General features: G+C 38.6%; 1 protein-coding gene across 2 annotated transcripts; it reads right to left on the reverse strand.

The window, feature by feature from the left end:
* Window positions 1-2694: 2694 nt before the first annotated feature.
* On the reverse strand, window positions 2695-5116 carry LOC130723605 (E3 ubiquitin-protein ligase SIRP1-like). Of its 2 annotated transcripts, none has more exons than XM_057574710.1 (2): window positions 4949-5116; window positions 2695-4229 (listed from the first exon to the last, which is right to left on the reverse strand). In XM_057574710.1, the coding sequence occupies exon 2, from the start codon at window positions 4169-4171 to the stop codon at window positions 3041-3043; it is 1131 nt and encodes a 376-aa protein (XP_057430693.1). In that variant the 5' UTR covers window positions 4172-4229; window positions 4949-5116; the 3' UTR covers window positions 2695-3040. The 2 variants fall into 2 exon arrangements, with proteins under 2 accessions (XP_057430693.1, XP_057430694.1); XM_057574711.1 differs by lacking the exon at window positions 4949-5116 and adding an exon at window positions 4574-4729.
* Between the last annotated feature and the right edge of the window lie 15496 nt (window positions 5117-20612).

Below are 20612 nucleotides of genomic sequence, written 5' to 3' on the forward strand. Positions count from 1 at the left end.
GCCAGAGCATGTGTTGAGGCAGTTCCATATGCTCCAGGATCAACCCAATTTACCACCGGCAAACATTCCCCCTGTTGAGGATATTGATGAGAGGTTTGAGAACATGACTCATTGCGTGGCTGCTCAACATACTGACACTCCAACGACAATGCCTTGCTACTTTGAGTGGTACAAGTCAATCTCACACCGCTTTGTAGTCCCTCCTGAAACAAGAGGTCATGTGGCAGTAACTCTTGTGGTAAGGATCAATAATTTAATGACTAGTTTGATTTTGTTTATGTTACATTTTATGATTCTGTTTCATTGATGCTTGTAGGATGTTCTCGAACATTTACGGGAGTTGAGTGATATCACAATTGACCCCAGTGAGACGCCACAACGGATCCTCGAGGCAAACCAGCGTATGTGGGATATCATACTGCAGCACTTGGTGTATGGAGGTGATGATGATGACAGTGGCAGTGGCAATGGAGTTGCACCTCATGGTGGTGGTGGCCCCTGACAGAAAGAAGAAATGAAAAACATCTACCTCAAAGACTAGTTAGGCTAGTGTTTTAGGATTAATTTATGGATGACTGTATTGAAGACAAATTACTTTTCACCTAGGATTAATTTATGTTGACATGTTATGTTATGTTGTGATGTGATTAATTTAGTCTCCAATTGTTGTGTTTTGTACCATTTACTTGCTATGTTTCTTATCATGTTTCTGTTTTTGTACCATTTACTGTTTTAATGTTTATGTTTTTCCTGAAACGTTTCTATTGCAGAGTTCCTTTATTCACGCCCTCTCAGGGTGTGCGAACATCGCACACTCAGGGTGCGACTGAGTCGTACCCTCAAGATGCGTCTTAGACGCTCCATGAGAGTGCGACGTGTAACAAAATCTATGTTCAAACAGTTAACTTTAAGGCCAGGGTCCCTGTACATTACACAAGTTCTGAATTAATCGCACTCTCATGATGCGTCTTAGACGCTTCTCCATGGTGCGTCTCAGACGCATCATGAGAGTGCGATTTGTAACCCCAAACCAGAAACAGATCTGAAACAGAAACATGATGAAACAGACATGAACAGAAACATATCCAAGAAAATGACTTTATTCATAATTTTTTGATGATACATTACAAAATTTTCGAACATACAAGTACAATGACCCCTAGACCCTAAGTCCTAACCCTAGTACTTGACATATACAAGTACAATGACCCCCCATATGGGATAAATCAGGAGGCAGTCTTCTTCTTCTTCAGGTCCTCTTTCTTGGCTTTTGAGGTCCTCTTCCTTGTCTTCTCCTCCTAGGCATTCCGGATAGATCCGGTGCAGCCACCTGAGCCTGGGTGAGCCTTGATGTTTCCATCACAATCTCACACCGCCGGAGGGCATTTTCTACTGGATCATGGACCTATTCTATTTAGCAACTTTGAGTACTTTGAACAAGCAAGGATGAGCAAGGATGGTCACCCCTACATTAGCAACTTTGGCACTCTGAATTTGATATTTCACTTTCAAAGTAGTCAAAGTTGCTAATGTTGGGAATAACATCCACATGACCCCAACCACTCAAAGCCCCCTAAAAACAAGACATAAGAAAAGCATAGAAGAGGAGGGAAGGAAGAAGAGAGATTTTGTGTGAAAATGAAGGATTGGGAAGCCCTTTTTATAGAGCTGCGGTGCCCTAGGTTGTAACGACGCACTTAATGACTCATTTAATGAGTTTTACCGGTTGTTGACTCATGGTCAATGGCCGGTGCGTTTTTAACGCACTCTCAAGGTGCGTCAACAACGCACGTTAGTGTCGCACTCGGAAAATGAGGTTCAAACTGCGACCATCACGCAATTTAAAGGTGCGTTCGAAATGGGTAATTTCGGGTTTCAGAAATTTCCTTCGGTCTGAATAGCTGTGGGGGGTCTTAATAACAATTCTCATTGCCTATATGGCCTTCCCTAATACACAAGCGTGCTATTTTAACTATTGCATTCTAGAATGTGGTAACACTTTGCATGCCAGCCCTAACGAAATTAGAAAGAAAAAAAATGCATCAAGAGGAAAACAGGGGAGAAGAGGAAACCTGTTGTGGGTGTAGATGTTCAAGCTTTAATGGTGAGGGAGAAGGGGATATGGTGAGGTGGTAGGGAGGGAGGGAGAACAAGAAGGAGATATGGTGAGGGACACTTTTTAAAAAGGGGATGTGATGTTAGATTTGGGGTGATAACAATAATTTTACCCTAAATATCGTGAAGTCGTATAGATAAAATACAACTTCGGATTCACATTCAAAAAAAACTTCGGATTCAAATTTTTTATTCCACCCACATATTTCTTATAATTTTATCCATTTGACCCATCATAACTGGTTACCACACCCTATGACAAGTAAAATACTACATTTTTATAAGAGATATCGCACCAAAATTCAAATTTTGATTTGTCCAAGTGCTAAATCCAAGTATTCATATTATAAAGACATCGTCCATCAGTATGGAACAAATCTTCTTTTCTATTTTGACGACTCATTCATTTTAACCTTCTCATTTCTTTTACTCCAACTTTTTTCTTATGTTGTCTCATTAAAATCCAACACTCTCTGCCATTGAGTATAGCATATCTTATAACGGTTCAGTAAAACACACACATGACCGTATCATGAGTCATCATTCATCAGATAATTTACATTTTGACCAATTGCTAAGTTTAAGTGCAACAGGGCCTTCACGGATATAATCCATGAGTTGGCCTATAAAAATTAATTTTACAAGTATGAAATTTAAGAGCCAGGCTTAATATATAATCTATACATATCAATGCAATACATATTAACGATATGGGAAAATAAAATCACCAACGACTATTATACAGACACCAATTTGAATGGTAGAAGTTGAAGGAAATATAGCAACTGCCCCACAGAATTTAGCAAAACCAAAGACGTCTGAAAAATCATAACTTGTTCTCTCAACATTTGATCCTTTAATTGGAGGACTCTGTACATAAGCAAGGCAGCATATGATGAATAACACCACATATATGCAAGAAAACTCAGTTGTTGTCTTCTGATTGAGTACCATCTCCGTTTCCATGGCGGCTAGAAGATGAAGAAGAGTTTAATGAGGAGAACAATCCACTGAAAGGCCATGGAAATGAGAATCTTCTACTCCCACTTCCATTTCTCCCTACAACATCATCATCTACTTCTTCAGCATTGTCTTCATGTCCAACATTTTCACCCTCCCTTTGACTACCGCTATTCCTTGACACATCAGAGTCTTGCTTAGATTCATCTGCTGGCAATTGAAACCTGCAAACTGGACATGAACTATGAAGCTCCAACCAGGGAAGGATACATCCACTATGAAACCTATGTTTACAAGGCATCTCTTTAGCTTCAGAACCCACTTCAAAATCATCCAAACACACCGAACACTGCAAATTATCATTGATGGTCACAGTAGGAAGAGCTTCAACAGCCTCCTTCTGTGCCGGTGGAGTTCCTTGCCTGTTGGGATCATTCTCAGCCAAATGCTGCAACAGCAAATCCAAACCAGGCCCTATGAAATAGTCCCCTAGAGACCCAATGGGGCCATGATTATCACCCTGATCCCGGTTTGAATCATAGGAGCCTTGAACAATAATAGTCTGATTAAAGGGATTGATCAAGATCACACGCTCTCTTTCCCTTTCTCTCGCATGACCATGGTCATCACTGTCAGCATTCTCGTTTGATTCAGATGCCAGTCCAGCTCTTATGCCTTGGAGCAGTTGTTGAATGGTAGCTGAGCTTCTCCTTCTCCTCCTAAGTATGGACTCAAGCTCTCTATCATATTCAGCTTCTCCACCATGGCGTGCTACACCAACAACATCATCACGATTACCATAATCATTGTCATCATCATCATCAAGTTCTAACCGTCTCAGGCTCAGTCTTCTACGATGACGCGGGTTTCCCATCATGCCTAGCAAGATCGGTGCCCAGAGGGAGAGAGCCCGATCGGATCCAAAATCAGGTTCTGGGGTGTTGTGAAGGTCGCTACCACTACCGGCGGGGTTGTTACCCATTTCTTCAACAAATCCACTTTGGCAAAATGGGCACTTCATCTCCACTCCCATGATGGGATTGACCCTTTGAGAGCACATATGACACCAATATCTTGCCACCGTCACTTCCTCCATAATGTTCCGTTTATCAACGCGTCCTCCAATAAAATCACGATGCTTTATTCCTTGCTTACTGATACAATAAAAGTGAAATCAGCACAATTTCGAATCGAATCAAAAGCCTGAATACAGAAAATTCAAAACTCGCCACCACGAATTCATCATATCAACTATCGCCATTCAGAGGGAAACAAAAGCATTCATTCTTATGAAATAATTTCATTACTCTAGCAATCAAAAACCCATAATTTCATTAATAGAACAAAACCCATGAACCAAAAAGCAAAAAAAATTATTTATTTTTTCTTTATTCACCAACAAAATAAGCAGAATCCAGACAAAACAAAATCAAAAACCTAAGCAAATCTAAAATCGTCACAAATTAAATCATCAACAAAAATAAAAGGGAAACATCACCTTAACAAAAGAAGAACAAAACTAGCAGCAGCACTGCAGCAGCTACAATAATTTGATGGGTGATGGGTTTATGAAAAGCAAGAAAATAACACGGATCGGTTCAAAACAAAACAAAATAAATAAATACCTAAAATTCAGGTGATTAAAAGAAGAATCTAGAAGAGTTGATTAGACATTGACTATGGAAAATTATAGATAGTTGACATTGAATGAAGGATCGCAGAAGGTGCAAAATGCAACGTGATCATGTTCGGCACGCAATATAAACAATTAATTAATTAAAGATAAAATGGTATTTAATTCATGAGAAAGAAAGAAAGAAAGAAAGAAAGAACGGTGGCATGTGAAATTTTGAGATTGAGAGCAGAAACGTACCAAAATTGATGCTGTGGGTTTTGGTTGCAGGCAGCGGAAGATGCAAGCAAGAAAAGAAGAAGAAGGATTTTGGCAGGCCGAGTTGAAGAACAAGAAAATCCTCCTCTCGTGTCGTGCCACAAAAGGATCGTCCAATACCAACCGCGTCTTACCTCATTGCGCTGTTTCTTCTTCTTCAAATGTTTTGATTTCTTAAAATATAAAACCACTTTTCCATCTCATTGTTTTTAGAGTAAAGTACACTCACCCCCTTGAGGTTTGTTAGAATTACACTCCACCTCATTCTTATCTAAAATCTACATCCCACCCCATTTTATATAGAGGAAAGTTTAGTGACGAAAAATATTCTTCATTAATAATTAGTTATTATTTAAATTGTTAATCAATAATTTCAAAAACAAAAAATCAATATAATCCAATAAATTTAAAAATGAAAACATCACAATCCTCCTCATTCTCTCAATCACGTTTTTCCTCCGTAAATTCACAATGCAAATTATGCAATAACACACCTGCCCGATTTACAAACCATATCTCGAGCATAGTGAAACATGCTTGTGTTTTCATATTTGGTAATAATTCAATTTTAATCAAAATAATCTCTTTATACCTCCAATTTTCAAAATTGGGTTGTAGGCTAAAAAAGCAACACAAATGGGTGAAGAAAATAGAGAAACAAAATTATGAAAATATGAAGTGGATCTGAGGTTATTAGAGCCCAACGAGGCGGTGAAGCATCGTTTTTAACAAAATCCAACAATATCTTAGACCAACAGAGCGTTCGCTCACAACTTAAAGGGGTGAAATTCACAAGAAGTAGTTGAACAAGTGGCTTTAGGGATGTGCGATTCACGTTCTGGGGTTCACGTCGCAATAAAACTTTGAGGCATGGTGGTGCCATGGGGTTTCACATTGTGGGACAGTGAAGCCGTGTTAAAGGGAGTAAAGGCTTGGTGGTGGCCGTTTGTGGTGAGAAATATGATTTGAAGATAGATTGGACGTGGACTTAACAGACAGAGTGGATGGTTTTTTTAAATTTAATTCAGTAAAATTATTTTCATAAATTAATGTATGAGAGTGTATATGCATTAAATTTATTTAAATTTTTACTAATTAGTAATTAGTTTTTAGTAGTGACGAATTTGTTTTCGTCACTAAATTTTGCCTTTATAAAAAATGGGGTGGAGTGTAGATTTTTAAAAAGAATGGGGTGGAGTGTCATTCTTGCAAATCTTGAGGGGGGTGAGTGTATTTTACTCTTGTTTTTAAATACTCAAATTCACACCTCAACTATATTTTTTTTTTTTGGTACAGCAATAAAAGAAACAAAAAGAAACGGGGGAACCCGAGCTAAGGTCTCACAGAAGAGACTCCCATAGAATCAGTTACTACTCCCTCCGGTCCTATTTATAAGCATGAAAGAGAAGAAAAATCTTGGTCTTTTTTATAAGAACCAAATGAAAGTTTGAGCTATATTAATTATTTTTTTCCAATGATGCCCTTATTAATTCTAACTTGTAGAATGTGTCTCATTAATTATTCTCTCTCTTTCCCACTTTCCAACACGAATAACAAAGGGTAATTTTGGAAGTTTATTTTGATTCAAGACAAATTTAATGCATTTTATCTAGTTTTACTACATTTCTTAAACTATGTGAATTTTTTTTTTGTTGCTTATAAATAGGACCGGAGGGAGTAATAAGAAACTCATCCCATCTAGGGGGTGCTCAATAGTGACTAAGCTACTATCCTGCAAAGCTCCATACTTTGCTAAAAAGTCCGCACAGGCATTCCCCTCTCGGAGAGTATGAAACACTTCAATGCTCCAATTTCGGGCCATCAAATCCTTAATATCCCAAATAAGAGATGCATAAATATGTCTGGAAGGAGGGATAGAGTTCACAAGATTAACTGCATCAAGAGAATCCGACTGACACTCCACGTTCCGGGCACCACGGTCCCAAGCTAGACTAAGACCATGAAATATAGCTAACAATTCAAGATGCAGAATATTAGGATCATTCCTGAAGCCAAAAAAGCCCGCGTACCACTGACCAAACCCACTCCTGAAACAACCACCAAACCCACCTCGACTAGGATTATCGCGAACACTCCCATCCACATTAATCACCATCATGTCACGGTTCCGAGGACACCAGCAGACCAGCTTAGGCGGAGACAGGATGTCTCTATGAGAGAGACCAAAACCAAGCTTAATGTCATTTGCCATGCTTGTTATATTAGCCACTACAAAGAAAGGATTCAGAGCCATGTTTTCCAGACAAAAATTGCAGCGAGCTCGCCAAATCCACCACACTGTAGCCATAGCTAGCGGATCGGAGCCACCAAGAACCTCACGCAACCACACAAGGGGATCCTGAAATTGAAACAAGGAACTGGAAAAATGGTGGCCCATGCGAAACCACATGTCCTTAGCCATTCTGCAATCCCGAAGGCAGTGAAGCACCGACTCGTCCTCTTCATTACAGATGGCACAAATTGCTGAAGACGCCATGCCCCTTTTAAATCTGCACTCGTTAGTTGGGAGAGAACCATGGGCCGCGAGCCAGACAAGGAGAATGCACTTCAACGGGACCTTAAGGCGCCAAATCCAACGCCAGCTGCTACCTGGTTCCAAATTACCCGTTACAGTGGGCAATCTCTGAGAAATAATCCAATCATAACCTGTCTTGGTCGTATATTCACCATTCACGTGCCCTTTCCATCGCATACCATCTACAACATGAGGGTTTATCCGAGGTTGGAATTCTCTGATACGCTGAGTCACATGGTCAAGCAGCAAGGTCCATAGCCGCTCGAACCTCCAAACATCCCCATCCCCCACATCACGAATGCGAGTTTCCATGTCATAATAGTGCACAAAGTCAAGAAGTTGGCCAAGAGGCTGAGGACAACACCAAGCAGAGTTCCAGAAAGAAGTTAAACCATTCCCAACCTTAAATTCAAACCCTAGCCGCAAGACATCACGAGCTTTGCCAAACGCTTTCAAGACCGGCGAGCCCGTCATCACCTCCACGTCCATGAAAGAACCAGTAGGAAAATAATTAGCTTTAAGAAGACTAACCCAAGGTTTCCCTGTATCCGTAAGCATCTCCCAAACATGTTTCCCCAATAAAGCAACATTATGATCTCTCGCTTTCCTCAAACCCAAGCCTCCAACATGTTTAGGGAGAGCAATTCTGTCCCAACCAACCAGATGCAGGCCTCTCCCGTCTCGGTTTTTCCAGATAAAATTCCTCACAGTAGCATCCAGCTTATCACAAACCCCTTGAGGCATCCAGACTTGACTCATACAGTAGGCGGGCATAGCAGACAGAACAGATTGAGCGAGAGTGACCCTACCAGCTCTATTAAGAAGCTTACACTTCTAATCCGCCAAACGAGAGTTAATGCGGTCGAAAATGAAATTGAAATCATGCTTAGTAATTCTCTTTTGAAAGATAGGAAACCCCAAGTACCTGCCAATGTCAGAAGTAAACTGAATACCAGCAGTCTCAACAAGGCTAGTCTTCTTCTGGTTAGTCATCCCACGGAACCCCAGAATTTTTGACTTGGCTTCATTCACCTTCAAACCAGAGGCGTTGCAGAAATTATCAAGCAGCTCTTTTAACAACCTAACCTGACTCTTCTTAGCCTTTACAAAAAGAAGGACATCATCAGCGAAGAAAAGGTGAGATAACCCAGGGCCATTCCGAACGGTACATATGGGGTCCCACCTCCCCTCCAAGACAGCCGTAGAAATAGCGGAACTAAATCTCTCCATACAAAGAACAAACAGATAAGGGGAAAGAGGATCCCCTTGCCTTAGCCCCCGCTTAGCTGGGAAGGATTGCAATCTCTCACCATTCCACAGAATAGATAGCTGAGACGCAGTTACACAGAACATGATCAACTGGACAACAGAAGGAGGAAATCCAAAAGCCACCAAGGTTTCTCTAAGGAACCGCCAGTCCACGCGGTCATAAGCCTTCTCCAAATCCAGCTTGAACACAAGATTACCATGCTTCCTCCTTGCCTTCTGCTGATGGTAGACAATTTCTTGGAGAGCGATGGCATTATCACTAGTATTTCTCCCTAGAATAAAGCTGCTCTGCATAGGACTAATAATATCATTCAACAGGGGCCGGATTCTATTAACAAGAATTTTTGTGATCAGCTTATACACAACATTACACAAACTGATTGGCCTAAAGTCCTTAAAAGAGAGTGGATTATCCACCTTGGGAAGGAGAACAATAAGGGTTTCCCCCAATCTCGGATCAAATTCATGGGTCTCAAATGCCTTCTTGACGCACTGGAAGACTTTTTCCCCCACAACATCCCAATAAGTTTTATAAAAGTAGGCATGAAAGCCATCCGGCCCAGGGGCTTTAAAGGACCCCATGTGCTGGAGAGCTGAAAAAACTTCCTCCCGAGTAACTTCTTTCTCAAGGTCCGCCAAGAAGTGTGAAGGAATAGTAGGCAAGCTAGGGGTCAATAGACGCAAGGGGTCAACTTCCACCGTCTCAGCAAACAAAGTTTTAAAATACTCGATAGCACCCAACTGAAGGGTTTCAGGATCCTCACACCAAGTCCCATCCTGCAAGTGAAGACCCAAGATACGGTTTCTCCTTCGGCGGATAACTGTCTGAGCATGGAAGAAAGCAGTGTTCCTATCCCCATATCGGACCCACTTCTCTCTAGATTTCTGGAACCACAACATCTCTTCCTGAGCTAAAATATCGTGGTGTTCCTTCTGTAACTTATCAAGCTGGAGCAACCTCAACTATATCTAATCTAATATAATAAATTAGTATAATTTTTTTTAAAATATAATAAGTTAGTATAATTTTAAAAAATATTGAATGTTATTTCTCTTACACTTTCTTCCCAAACTTATATTTTTATATAGTACTAGTCTTCTTTACCTGTGCGTTGCACGACGATTAAATTTATTGTAAAAATGAATCAGTAGTAATGTGCTTTAATTTAGTTTAGACTCTTTTCAGTAAATATAAAAGATATGGAACAAAACATATATTATAAACATGTAGATGAATGAATCACAGTAAATAGATTAATTTGATGAGGTTGTAGATACCTGACAATGTCAACCCTTGAATAGCAATAAAAAACAACTTTTTAAGTAATGCATTTACATTGAAATTAAAATAAGATAAACATAACAATGACAGCAACATGAGCCCTTATTCAAAATTGTAGTCCATGATTAATGATAAAAACTTCATAACCGAGCTTGTTGTCAATCAAGCATATTTGACCTATAGAACTTAGAAAGGAGAAAAAATTTGGAAGTGTAATAATCAGTAACCAATGCTAAAATTTTGGTTCCATGTACTTCTTTTCCCAAAAAAAAAAACCTAAAAAGAAAACGTGGTTAATAACGTGAAAAATAATTGATAGCTTAAATGTCTTTGGTTTTTGGTTTTTTTTTTATATGGCTAAACTTAACCAAACTCTTTAAAGAACCTATCATAATTTAAAAACGGACCTAATGTGCATATTGGCATAAGTTAAAAAGGACCAATTTAGAAGTTGGAATATTTTTTAAAAAATTTGGCACCTGAAGAATATTAAGGACCGAATGTGTATATTGGCTTAACTTATCAAACTTTGCTATTCCTTGTCTAAATCAGCTTTAATTCAGGGAAATACTTTGGACATTAATGTTTGGTTGATTCCAACCCATAATAAAATAATTTGGTTATTCAATGTAAGATTTTCTCTAATTAACACTATTTCCTTAATTAAACACCAAGTTTTGTGGTTTTTATATTTTATATAAAAATATGTATTAACGCATTTTTTTTTAAATTTCTGATCTCTGCTTGATTTATTTCAAATTAAAATAAACGGAAAAATTGTTAAAAATAGAGCTAATTGAATTAATTCCTCCATTTCTTTTTAAAACCCATAACTGCAAAATTGTTGGAGATTTTAAATAAGGAATGTTTTAAACCGAAACATCCTAAAATTTTAAACCATCAAACGACAACCTTTGTTATTCCAGAAGAAAACGCCTCAGTCCATGATCCAGAAGTCGGCGAATCCATCCAAGGGAACGGATCTGAACCATTCTGAATAAAGATGAAATAAAAATTTAAATTCATGAAGCAGCAAATTATATTAATAAATATTTTTATACTCAAATGTGTGGGAATTCTAGAGAGAAGTACTCCTCCTTCTCTCTAGGCAAAGGTAATCTTATCAGGGGTACAGAACCATGGAGATTGAACATGAAGGCTGGTTCATCAACGGAAGAACTGGTTGGTGGCGCGAGGAATCGACCTGCTCCTCTGTTTGTGGATGGTCTACTCGAAAATATTACATATTCCATGGTGAGAAAATGCTTCTCAAGGTTTGGTTTGGTTGAGGGTATCTACGTACAAAGGGAGAAGAAGCAAAACAGAAGAACCAAATTTGGATTCGTACGCTATGTCATGAAGGTGGATGCGGATACAGCTTTGAAGGAGCTGAATGGCAGCATACTTAATGGTGCAAGATTATCAGTGGAATATTCAAAATTCCCCCTTAATTCTAAGAGGAATATTTCAGAGAATAGACATTTCCAGAAGATTAATATCTCTGAGAGAGCAGAATGTCCCTCGAGGCAAGAATGGAGACCCAAACATGATTTTGACCCACCTTTGGAGGAAACTTTTAACGCCGAATGCTGTTACTCAACAAAAAAGGAAGATAGGGATAGAGTGCAGAGAATGGCGGTGGCTTCTCCTCGAGGAGTAAGGAATATAGAATTATTGCAGAATTTTCTAAAAGCCAGAGGAGCAGCCTGCACGAAAGTAAAGCCGATGGGGGTCAATGAAGTAGTTCTGGAATTTGTCAATAGAGAGGAGATGCTCTCTTTTCTTCGCAGCGGTGGTGATTTCTTGGCCCATAAATTCGAGTGGATTACAGAGGCTACAAAAATGTCACAACCTATGAGACATTTCTTCTGGGTAAAGCTTAGAAATGTCCCCCTCATTGCTTGGAATGTGGATTTTTCCAGGGAGGTTGCAGGGATATTTGGTTCGTTAATTCAACTTGATGAAGACACTGAGCTACACCGACGGTATGATGTTGCACGTTTACTAATTGCTTCCTCGGTGCCAAGGATTCAAAGTTCTGCGATTTGCATCAAAGTAGATGGGATCCCGTCTAAGATATCGTTGGAGATGGATTCGTGTTCCAGATCAGAAGAATTCCCCACCTCTTCGGAGAATCACAGCCACTCACCGTCATCACAAAAGGGTAAGGTAGGGGAAGAGGCTTCCGACGAGAACTTTGTCGGAGAAACAGAGGATGAGGACCCAGACCTTACCTCTGAGATGTCTGACAAGTCTTCCTCAGTGCTAAACGACAATGAGGTGGCCCAAGTTTTGGAGGACGATAGCTTTGACTTACAGAGCATTGAGGATGTAGTTTCACCATTCTTGGATAATTGCAGGAAACCTTTTTTAGAGGACAGAGGTTGGGTGCTTCATTGGGGTAACAATTTGAAATTGGTTTTCAGAGAAACGGGGGTGAGGCTCGATGTAACCTACACTGGTCTGAGGGACTACCTGTTATTAGCTCAGGGGCTTCTGCACAATCCTGGGAGGGAAAATTGGCTTAGGTCAACTCTGCTAGCAAAAAGGGGGGCTGATGAGAACAATGGCTTTTTGATAGTGTTAACGGACATGAATAATAAGGACTTGGGCCTCAGGGTCTTAAGTGATGTGAGGCCCAGTTGTTGGTAAATCCGCAAGTGTACGAATCCACCCGATTTTAAATATCGAGCCACAGGGATTGTGAGTGAATGAATTCGGTTCAAGCCTTGAGTATGAAGGTTTGTATTATTGAGGCAAACATATGACGAAGTAGTAATAAGTAAAAAGGAAATATAAATTCAGAAATGAAACAAAGAATGAAAAGAAAGAGTGATTTACTTTGGGTTCTTGCTCAACTAATCAATTCAAGCACATCATTCTAAGCACATGTTCTCATGAATCTCTCCTTGATGTTATAGCCTAAGCAACTACCTATCGATGCCTCGCATAGATAATTCTTTCAAACCAAAATATAAGCCCAATTCCTTGTGTACTTAAACATTTGTTTGAAGCATAAAGATTATAAAGTTCAGGCCAACAAACCCCAACCCTTCCTCTATTCCTAGTAGCAAGTATAGAAGAGGTAATCCCATAACAAGTCCCTAATCTATAACAAACTTCCGTTCTATTATAGAAAAGCATAAAGCTAGCACATGTTCTAACTTGAAACATAAAGCATGGATATGGGATTCAAGGAAAGAAGAAGAACATGTGGGAAAGAACTTAAGATTATAACTTAAAAGGAAAAGTCTTACAAGAAATCCAAAGTAAAAGAAGAGAGATTAGCCAAGCATGGCATAAGAACCTTGAACACAAGCTTGGAAGCCTTCTCTCACTCTCCTAGATGATTCTCTACCTCTGAATTTTACAAAGTATGAAAAGATTGTCAAAGATTACAAAAGAAAATGACTAAAATCCTATTTATAGGCAAAATTCACGAGGTTGGGCTGTTCCGGGCGCTCAGGCGCCAATTCAGAGCGCCTGAGCGCCAATTGCATGCCCAAAACATGCTCTCTGGAGCTAATTGGCGCCTACCCAGCGCCTGCCAACGCCTAGGCGCTCCAGCTCGCTTGGAAAAGACTCTTTGGCTTCTGTAACTCCTCTTTCAATCCTCTTTAAGTCCTCCTTCAATTCCATGCTTCTTGGCCTTCTATTACCTTCAGTTTCTGCTCTCCAAACCTAACCAACAAGTCAAGGAAGAATCTAGAAGCTCCAAGAGCTCATTAGCACAAGAGGTCCTTCATAAAACACAACAAAACCATGCAAGTCCTTAACTTTACTTAAAATGAAAGAAAACTACCTATAAAACTACTAAATTACCAAAACAAAATAAAGACTAAAGAAAAGAATAAAAATGCATGAGAATGCATGAAAGACTACATGAGACACAAGAAAAAGACTCAAAACCTACAAGGAAAAACCATAAAAACATCATATAAACCCGGGTCATCACACCACTATACTCAACGACAGCTCGCCCTCGAGCGTCACTAAGATTAGCTTGCCCTCAAGCACAAAGAATTGCTCCCAACACACATGCCAAAAGAAGGATACATTTTTAGAAAACCGGGGGATCAAGTGAATGTAGTTAGTTCCAAGAGAAAGATTCAACAATCAACTTCATGCAAATCTTAGATAAAGAAGAATTAGAGTCCACTTTGAGAAGCATTTAGAACTAACATCCTAGCATGAGACAATTGTTTAGTGCACTGAGCACACAAGCAAGTTCATAGGTTCTGAGAATCATTCACTCAAGAGCAACTAAAGTTGACAATGCATTATTCAATGAGACTTCAAAAGGGTTGTAATGTTGGCTAGGTAAAGCACAAGGTAGGTGGTCCCTAAGGAAGACTAAGGCTGCACAAAATTTGTGTGTGGTCCAATTTGGAATTTCGGAGCTTTCAAGCTATTGATACTTAGCACTCAAGTCTCTCAACCCCCTTTTGTTTCAGAATTTTTCCTTTTTTTTTTTTGGAACTCCACCCATTCCATGGAGTTCATTTTTTTCTTTTGACTTTTTCTTTGGAACTCCATCTGGTCATGGGGTTCATCTTTTGAATTTTTTGAATTTTTTTCTTTGGGGCAAGAGACAATTGCATTTTCTATAAACTAGCTCCATTGAGAGTTAAGAACCACAACTCCCCATTTTCCAACCAAACAACCAGCCCACATAACAAAGGTAACAAAGAAATCTCCATAAGGCTCAAAAGGGTCAACTAGGGACAAAGATGTTATAAAACAATTTCTGAAGTACAAGAAAACCTACCAGTCTCAAGAATGCAAGTCTCCTAAAGCTACACTCAAGGAGGCATAAAATGAAACACAGAACCAAGAAGTGCAAGTGAGTCAGGATACTCCAGAGAAATTATATAGTGAAGGGTCAAAGATGGACCCTTGTGAACTCACATCAACTCTATCCTCAAGATAACACTTAGAAGACTGAAGTCTCTCCCTCTCTTTCCCAACATACAATCACTCCCCAAAAGAAAGCACAAAGTATCCACTTAAAAGCATTTTCAAAACCAGCATCATGTGAGTGAGCAAGACTCGGGAACATGTCATTTGAGTAAAGGGCATAAAGACCAAGGTATAAAAGACTCTATAAAAAAAATGCATGATCAAAGAGATAAACAAAATCTATAAAGGAAAAATATGCTAAAAATGCATGGACTAAAATCAGAGTAAGAAAAGAACCTCCTTCCAAGTGGTTGAGTGCTTCCAAGTTTGTATCCTTTTTATTTCCTGAAACACTAAACAAAAGATAAAACGTAAAACAGAAAAAAGAAACACGGGTTGTCTCCCATTCAGCCCTAAGTTATAGTCTTAGGTAGACTAAACTTCAAACTCGTAACTCAAACCAAAAATCACAAACAATCCCCGGCAACGGCGCCAAAAACTTGTTGGTAAATCCGCAAGTGTACGAATCCACCCGGTTTTAAATATCGAACCACAGGGATTGTGAGTGAATGAATTCGGTTCAAGCCTTGAGTATGAAGGTTTGTATTATTGAGGCAAACATATGACGAAGTAGTAATAAGGAAAAAGGAAATATAAATTCAGAAATGAAACAAAGAATGAAAAGAAAGAGTGATTTACTTTGGGTTCTTGCTCAACTAATCAATTCAAGCACATCATTCTAAGCACATGTTCTCATGAATCTCTCCTTGATGTTATAGCCTAAGAAACTACCTATCGATGCCTCGCATAGATAATTCTTTCAAACCAAAAGATAAGCCCAATTCCTTGTGTACTTAAACATTTGTTTGAAGCATAAAGATTATAAAGTTCAGGCCAACAAACCCCAACCCTTCCTCTATTCCTAGTAGCAAGTATAGAAGAGGTAATCCCATAACAAGTCCCTAATCTATAACAAACTTCCGTTCTATTATAGAAAAGCATAAAGCTAGCACATGTTCTAACTTGAAACATAAAGCATGGATATGGGATTCAAGGAAAGAAGAAGAACATGTGGGAAAGAACTTAAGATTATAACTTAAAAGGAAAAGTCTTACAAGAAATCCAAAGTAAAAGAAGAGAGATTAGCCAAGCATGGCATAAGAACCTTGAACACAAGCTTGGAAGCCTTCTCTCACTCTCCTAGATGATTCTCTACCTCTGAATTTTACAAAGTATGAAAAGATTGTCAAAGATTACAAAAGAAAATGACTAAAATCCTATTTATAGGCAAAATTCACGAGGTTGGGCTGTTCCGGGCGCTCAGGCGCCAATTCAGAGCGCCTGAGCGCCAATTGCATGCCCAAAACATGCTCTCTGGAGCTAATTGGCGCCTACCCAGCGCCTGCCAACGCCTAGGCGCTCCAGCTCGCTTGGAAAAGACTCTTTGGCTTCTGTAACTCCTCTTTCAATCCTCTTTAAGTCCTCCTTCAATTCCATGCTTCTTGGCCTTCTATTACCTTCAGTTTCTGCTCTCCAAACCTAACCAACAAGTCAAGGAAGAATCTAGAAGCTCCAAGAGCTCATTAGCACAAGAGGTCCTTCATAAAACACAACAAAACCATGCAAGTCCTAAACTTTACTTAAAATGCAAGAAAACTACCTATAAAACTACTAAATTACCAAAACAAAATAAAGACTAAAGAAAAGAATAAAAATGCATGAGAATGCATGAAACACTACATGAGACACAAGAAAAAGACTCAAAACCTACAAGGAAAAACCATAAAAACATCATATAAACCCGGGTCATCACTAGTCTAGAAAATAACCCTCTTTTTTTGTCTGGTGGGGACGTTTTGGATGATGGGCGAAACGAAGTGGACGGGTCGACCCGTTCTCCGAACCCAAACGCTACTCCAAATATGCATTTTGACAGTTCTGATGTCGCTTTTCTTCCATCATCGGAGACCCTTGCTTCCCCAATTTCTCCAACACCGACAACCCTGATTTCTTCTGCCCCTAACTCCTCTTCTTCCCCGCGCCCCAGGGGAAGACCCAAGGGGAGCAAAACCAAGCGTGCCAAAGGATCAGTTTCTGGACGGTCCACCGATGCTGCTGCGGCTGTCAAGGTGACGCCATCGACGTTGGAAGCTACTGATTTCAACCAACTGGCGGTGCTACCCACTGAATTTCAGGATCCGATGGGTGTCATGACAAGAGCCAGAACTCGCTTCACAAATCTTGGCCAGGAGATTGGCTTCCTAGCGGTGGTGGTGTGGTGCGTGGGTATGGGCAGAGTTTTGGTTATCATGGAATGAGACAAAGTTAATTGGGGACAGAATGAATGAGATTCAATCTTGGGTTGTATCGATGATTTTGAGGCTTGAAGTGGTGTTTGCTGAAGGAGCTGCAGGTGGCTTGTTACATTGTGGCATCGCGACCTGTTCTCAGTGGTTTATGTTTACTTGACTTGGGATTTCTATCAATTCTGGATTGGATGCCTTGTTCATGCTCTTTTCCTTTGCTGTCTTATATCTGGCTTTGTTTTGTTCGTTTTGCCTGTGGCTGAAAGTCCCATAGGTTAGAATTCGCAGTAATCTTTGGACACCTCCACCAGCCGGGACTCTTAAATTCAATGTCGACGGATCATCCCATGGCACACCCGGAAGGAGTGGCATTGGAGGAATTCTCAAGGATTCGGGAAGACAAACCAGAGGGAATCAAACCATTTGGCTGATTATCTTGCTAAGTCAGGTTGCTTTAGACAATCTGAAATCTGGGCTTTGTTGAGGAATTAAATGCCTTGCTTCTACTGGTTGGTGCATGCTGTTTTGCTGATATACGGTTGTCTGCATTATGGTCTTCATGGATGATTTTTACTGCTGTGGTTTGTGGAGCCCATGGAGTTAGATCAGTATTTTGAAGAGGTTGTTATGCGGCATTTGAGCAATTCTGCTCCACTGTTACATGGGGCTATGTGTTATTTCTTATTGCTTCCTTTTCTTTACTGTTATGTCTTTGTAGGCTAGTAGATTAGCCTTGTTTGGCTATTATGTTTTTTTGTTCTTTTCTTTTCTTGTTGGCAGTGCCCTGCCGCTTGATTTTAGTCTAGCTAGCTTTTTCCTTTGGCTTTTTGTTACCTGATTGTAATAACTCTTTATCCATTTATATATTATTCTCTTCTTTCGTAAAAAATTATATTAATAAATAAGCAACATATTAAGCTAAACTAATTACAAGCATGAAGGTCATTGCCGCTCTAAATTGATTAATAATTTTTTTGATCAGCACATAGTTTTTTGACACGGTACGATTTCTCAAACTTTGATGGGAAACTATTTCCAACCTCAATCTTGAATAAAAAGATTCTGTCGATCAAATTCAGAATTTCGGTGGGGATTGCTAAAGGATCAGAACCCTGCAATTGTGGGAAAAAACATATAAAAAATGGTTAATAATTTATATATAAATTCTCTGTTGGATTCAAACGCTATTGAATAAATACATACAATAGTTTCAAGCAGATCTGCACAAGATTTATTTAGAAGCGCAGTAGCTTCTTGATCAAAAATCACAAAGGTAACAGTGTCTTTTGAATCCATCACCCGAAGTTGTAGTCTGAATTTGTGAGCCGGAGAAACAACGTGACGATTACATGGCTCACAAAAATACATACCATCGGCAGGATATACCTTCTTGCTACACTTGCACGCAGGGTAGTACCAATCCATACCCTCTGCAATATACTTAACAGTACCAAGAACAACACAATAAGACTTCTGAAAAATTAACATAAAAAATTTTAAAACGTGTAATATATGTTGCAATTAAATAGTGTAGGCAGGCTACAGAACTTGATGTATGAATTTCAACACATGCACATGGTATATGTATTCAAATTTGAAATCTGAAACACACGTGATTTTAAAATGCCTCCTGAATTAATTCAATCAATCATGAATTCTTAACGGGTGATTGAAATAAATTGACTACCACTTTATAAATTATTAAATGCCGTAAAATTCATATATAGAATTGTTTTTTATTCATAGTAAAAAAGTATACTTGATTCGTTTTTTTAGAGCCCAAATCTCATAAGCATTAAAGTGAATTATATTCTGAAGTTGATTGAAGGTACTTATAGAAACATTACATCCAAAACCAAGAACAGTAATTTAAAAATCAAAAGGCTAAAAAAGAGTATATACCTATAAGAAAAGACGTATCAAGGTCCTTAAACATTATATTAGATATTGGCACAAAATTGTACGGGCTTAAGTTGATGGCCTTGTTGGGAACCAAGCGCATAGATGTATGGATATCAAAGTTGATCTTGAATGGATGCGAGATTGGTCGAAAATCACGACCGCTTTCACCAACACCAAAGAACGAAATCTGATATACACGTCCTTCACTTAGCAAAGATTGAAATCGGTATATCAGAGTCTTCCTAACCGAAGCATGAATCTTACAACCCTGAAATTCAATAAAAGGAGAACATAAACGATTTATAGTTTTAAAAATAGAACATAATACATGGAAATATATCATGTGAAAAAGTGATTTACCTTGTCATCCATAAGAATCATGTCCATGGAAAATGGAAGCTTTGATCCATATAAGCTCGGACTAAGCCACAAACGGTTCCCCTTTGCAACAATAGACCAGTTCTCTTTTGAGGCATCGATGGTGGCGAGATCGACGATTGTCATTAGAACAAAGTATATTTCAAAGCTAATAGTTGGTGGGAAGAAATGATGAAGTTGAAGAATAGCATGAGGTGATTTATATAGGAATTTGAAAATTAGGGTTACTAGAATATGCATGTTAAAAAAGGAAAAAAAATAACGATGGATGGTATTTGAAATCTGCGTAATCGAAGTTTCATCTTCTTTTTTTTCCAGCACCGTGTTATGTATAAAAATTAATTAATATGGACTAAATTTGAAGGTTGCACGTGAATTAAGTTCATTAGGTTTGACTTGTTTTGCAAGCAGCATTAACATGGTGTTAATGGTTGAGTGAAATTCAACCGTGACTTCCTCAATAAAATTAACACCATTTTAATTCTTGAATTTTTTGTAAGCAAAATTAACACTTATTTTTTGACTTTTTTTTGCAATTTGAGTTACAACCTTTTTAATGAATGGCTTGACTTTTTTTCCTTAATTTATAATTTGAGTTACAATTTTCGTGGTTTTTATATTTTATAAAAAAATCTGAATTATTACATTTTTTCTTTTCAAATTCTGATTTCTGCTTGATTTATTTCAAATTAAAAAAAATGTAGATTCCATCACGTATAAGGAATGTTTCCATTAATTCTAGAATGATGACAGGAATGTTTCCATTAAATAAGGAATGTTTCCATTAATTTCATCACGTATTAAAAACATAATGAAAATTCAGTTTCAAAAACCCATAATGGAATTTCTTGCTCCTAATAACGTTTTATACAAACAAAAAAATATCCGTTTTAAAAACATAATGAAGATTCAGTTTCAAAAATTTGAAAATTTCTTATGCCTAATCTTTAAATGTCAAAATCATCATTCAAATGACTTTAAATAATGAGCCTAAAAAAAACTGAAATCAAAATGGGCTTAATCTATATTGGTCCAAAACAATAAGACGGTGACACTTGTCAAACAAAGAGGGGA

Source organism: Lotus japonicus, chromosome 6 (assembly GCF_012489685.1).
Source record: "Lotus japonicus ecotype B-129 chromosome 6, LjGifu_v1.2".
In the NCBI taxonomy this organism is placed as follows: Eukaryota; Viridiplantae; Streptophyta; class Magnoliopsida; order Fabales; family Fabaceae; genus Lotus; species Lotus japonicus.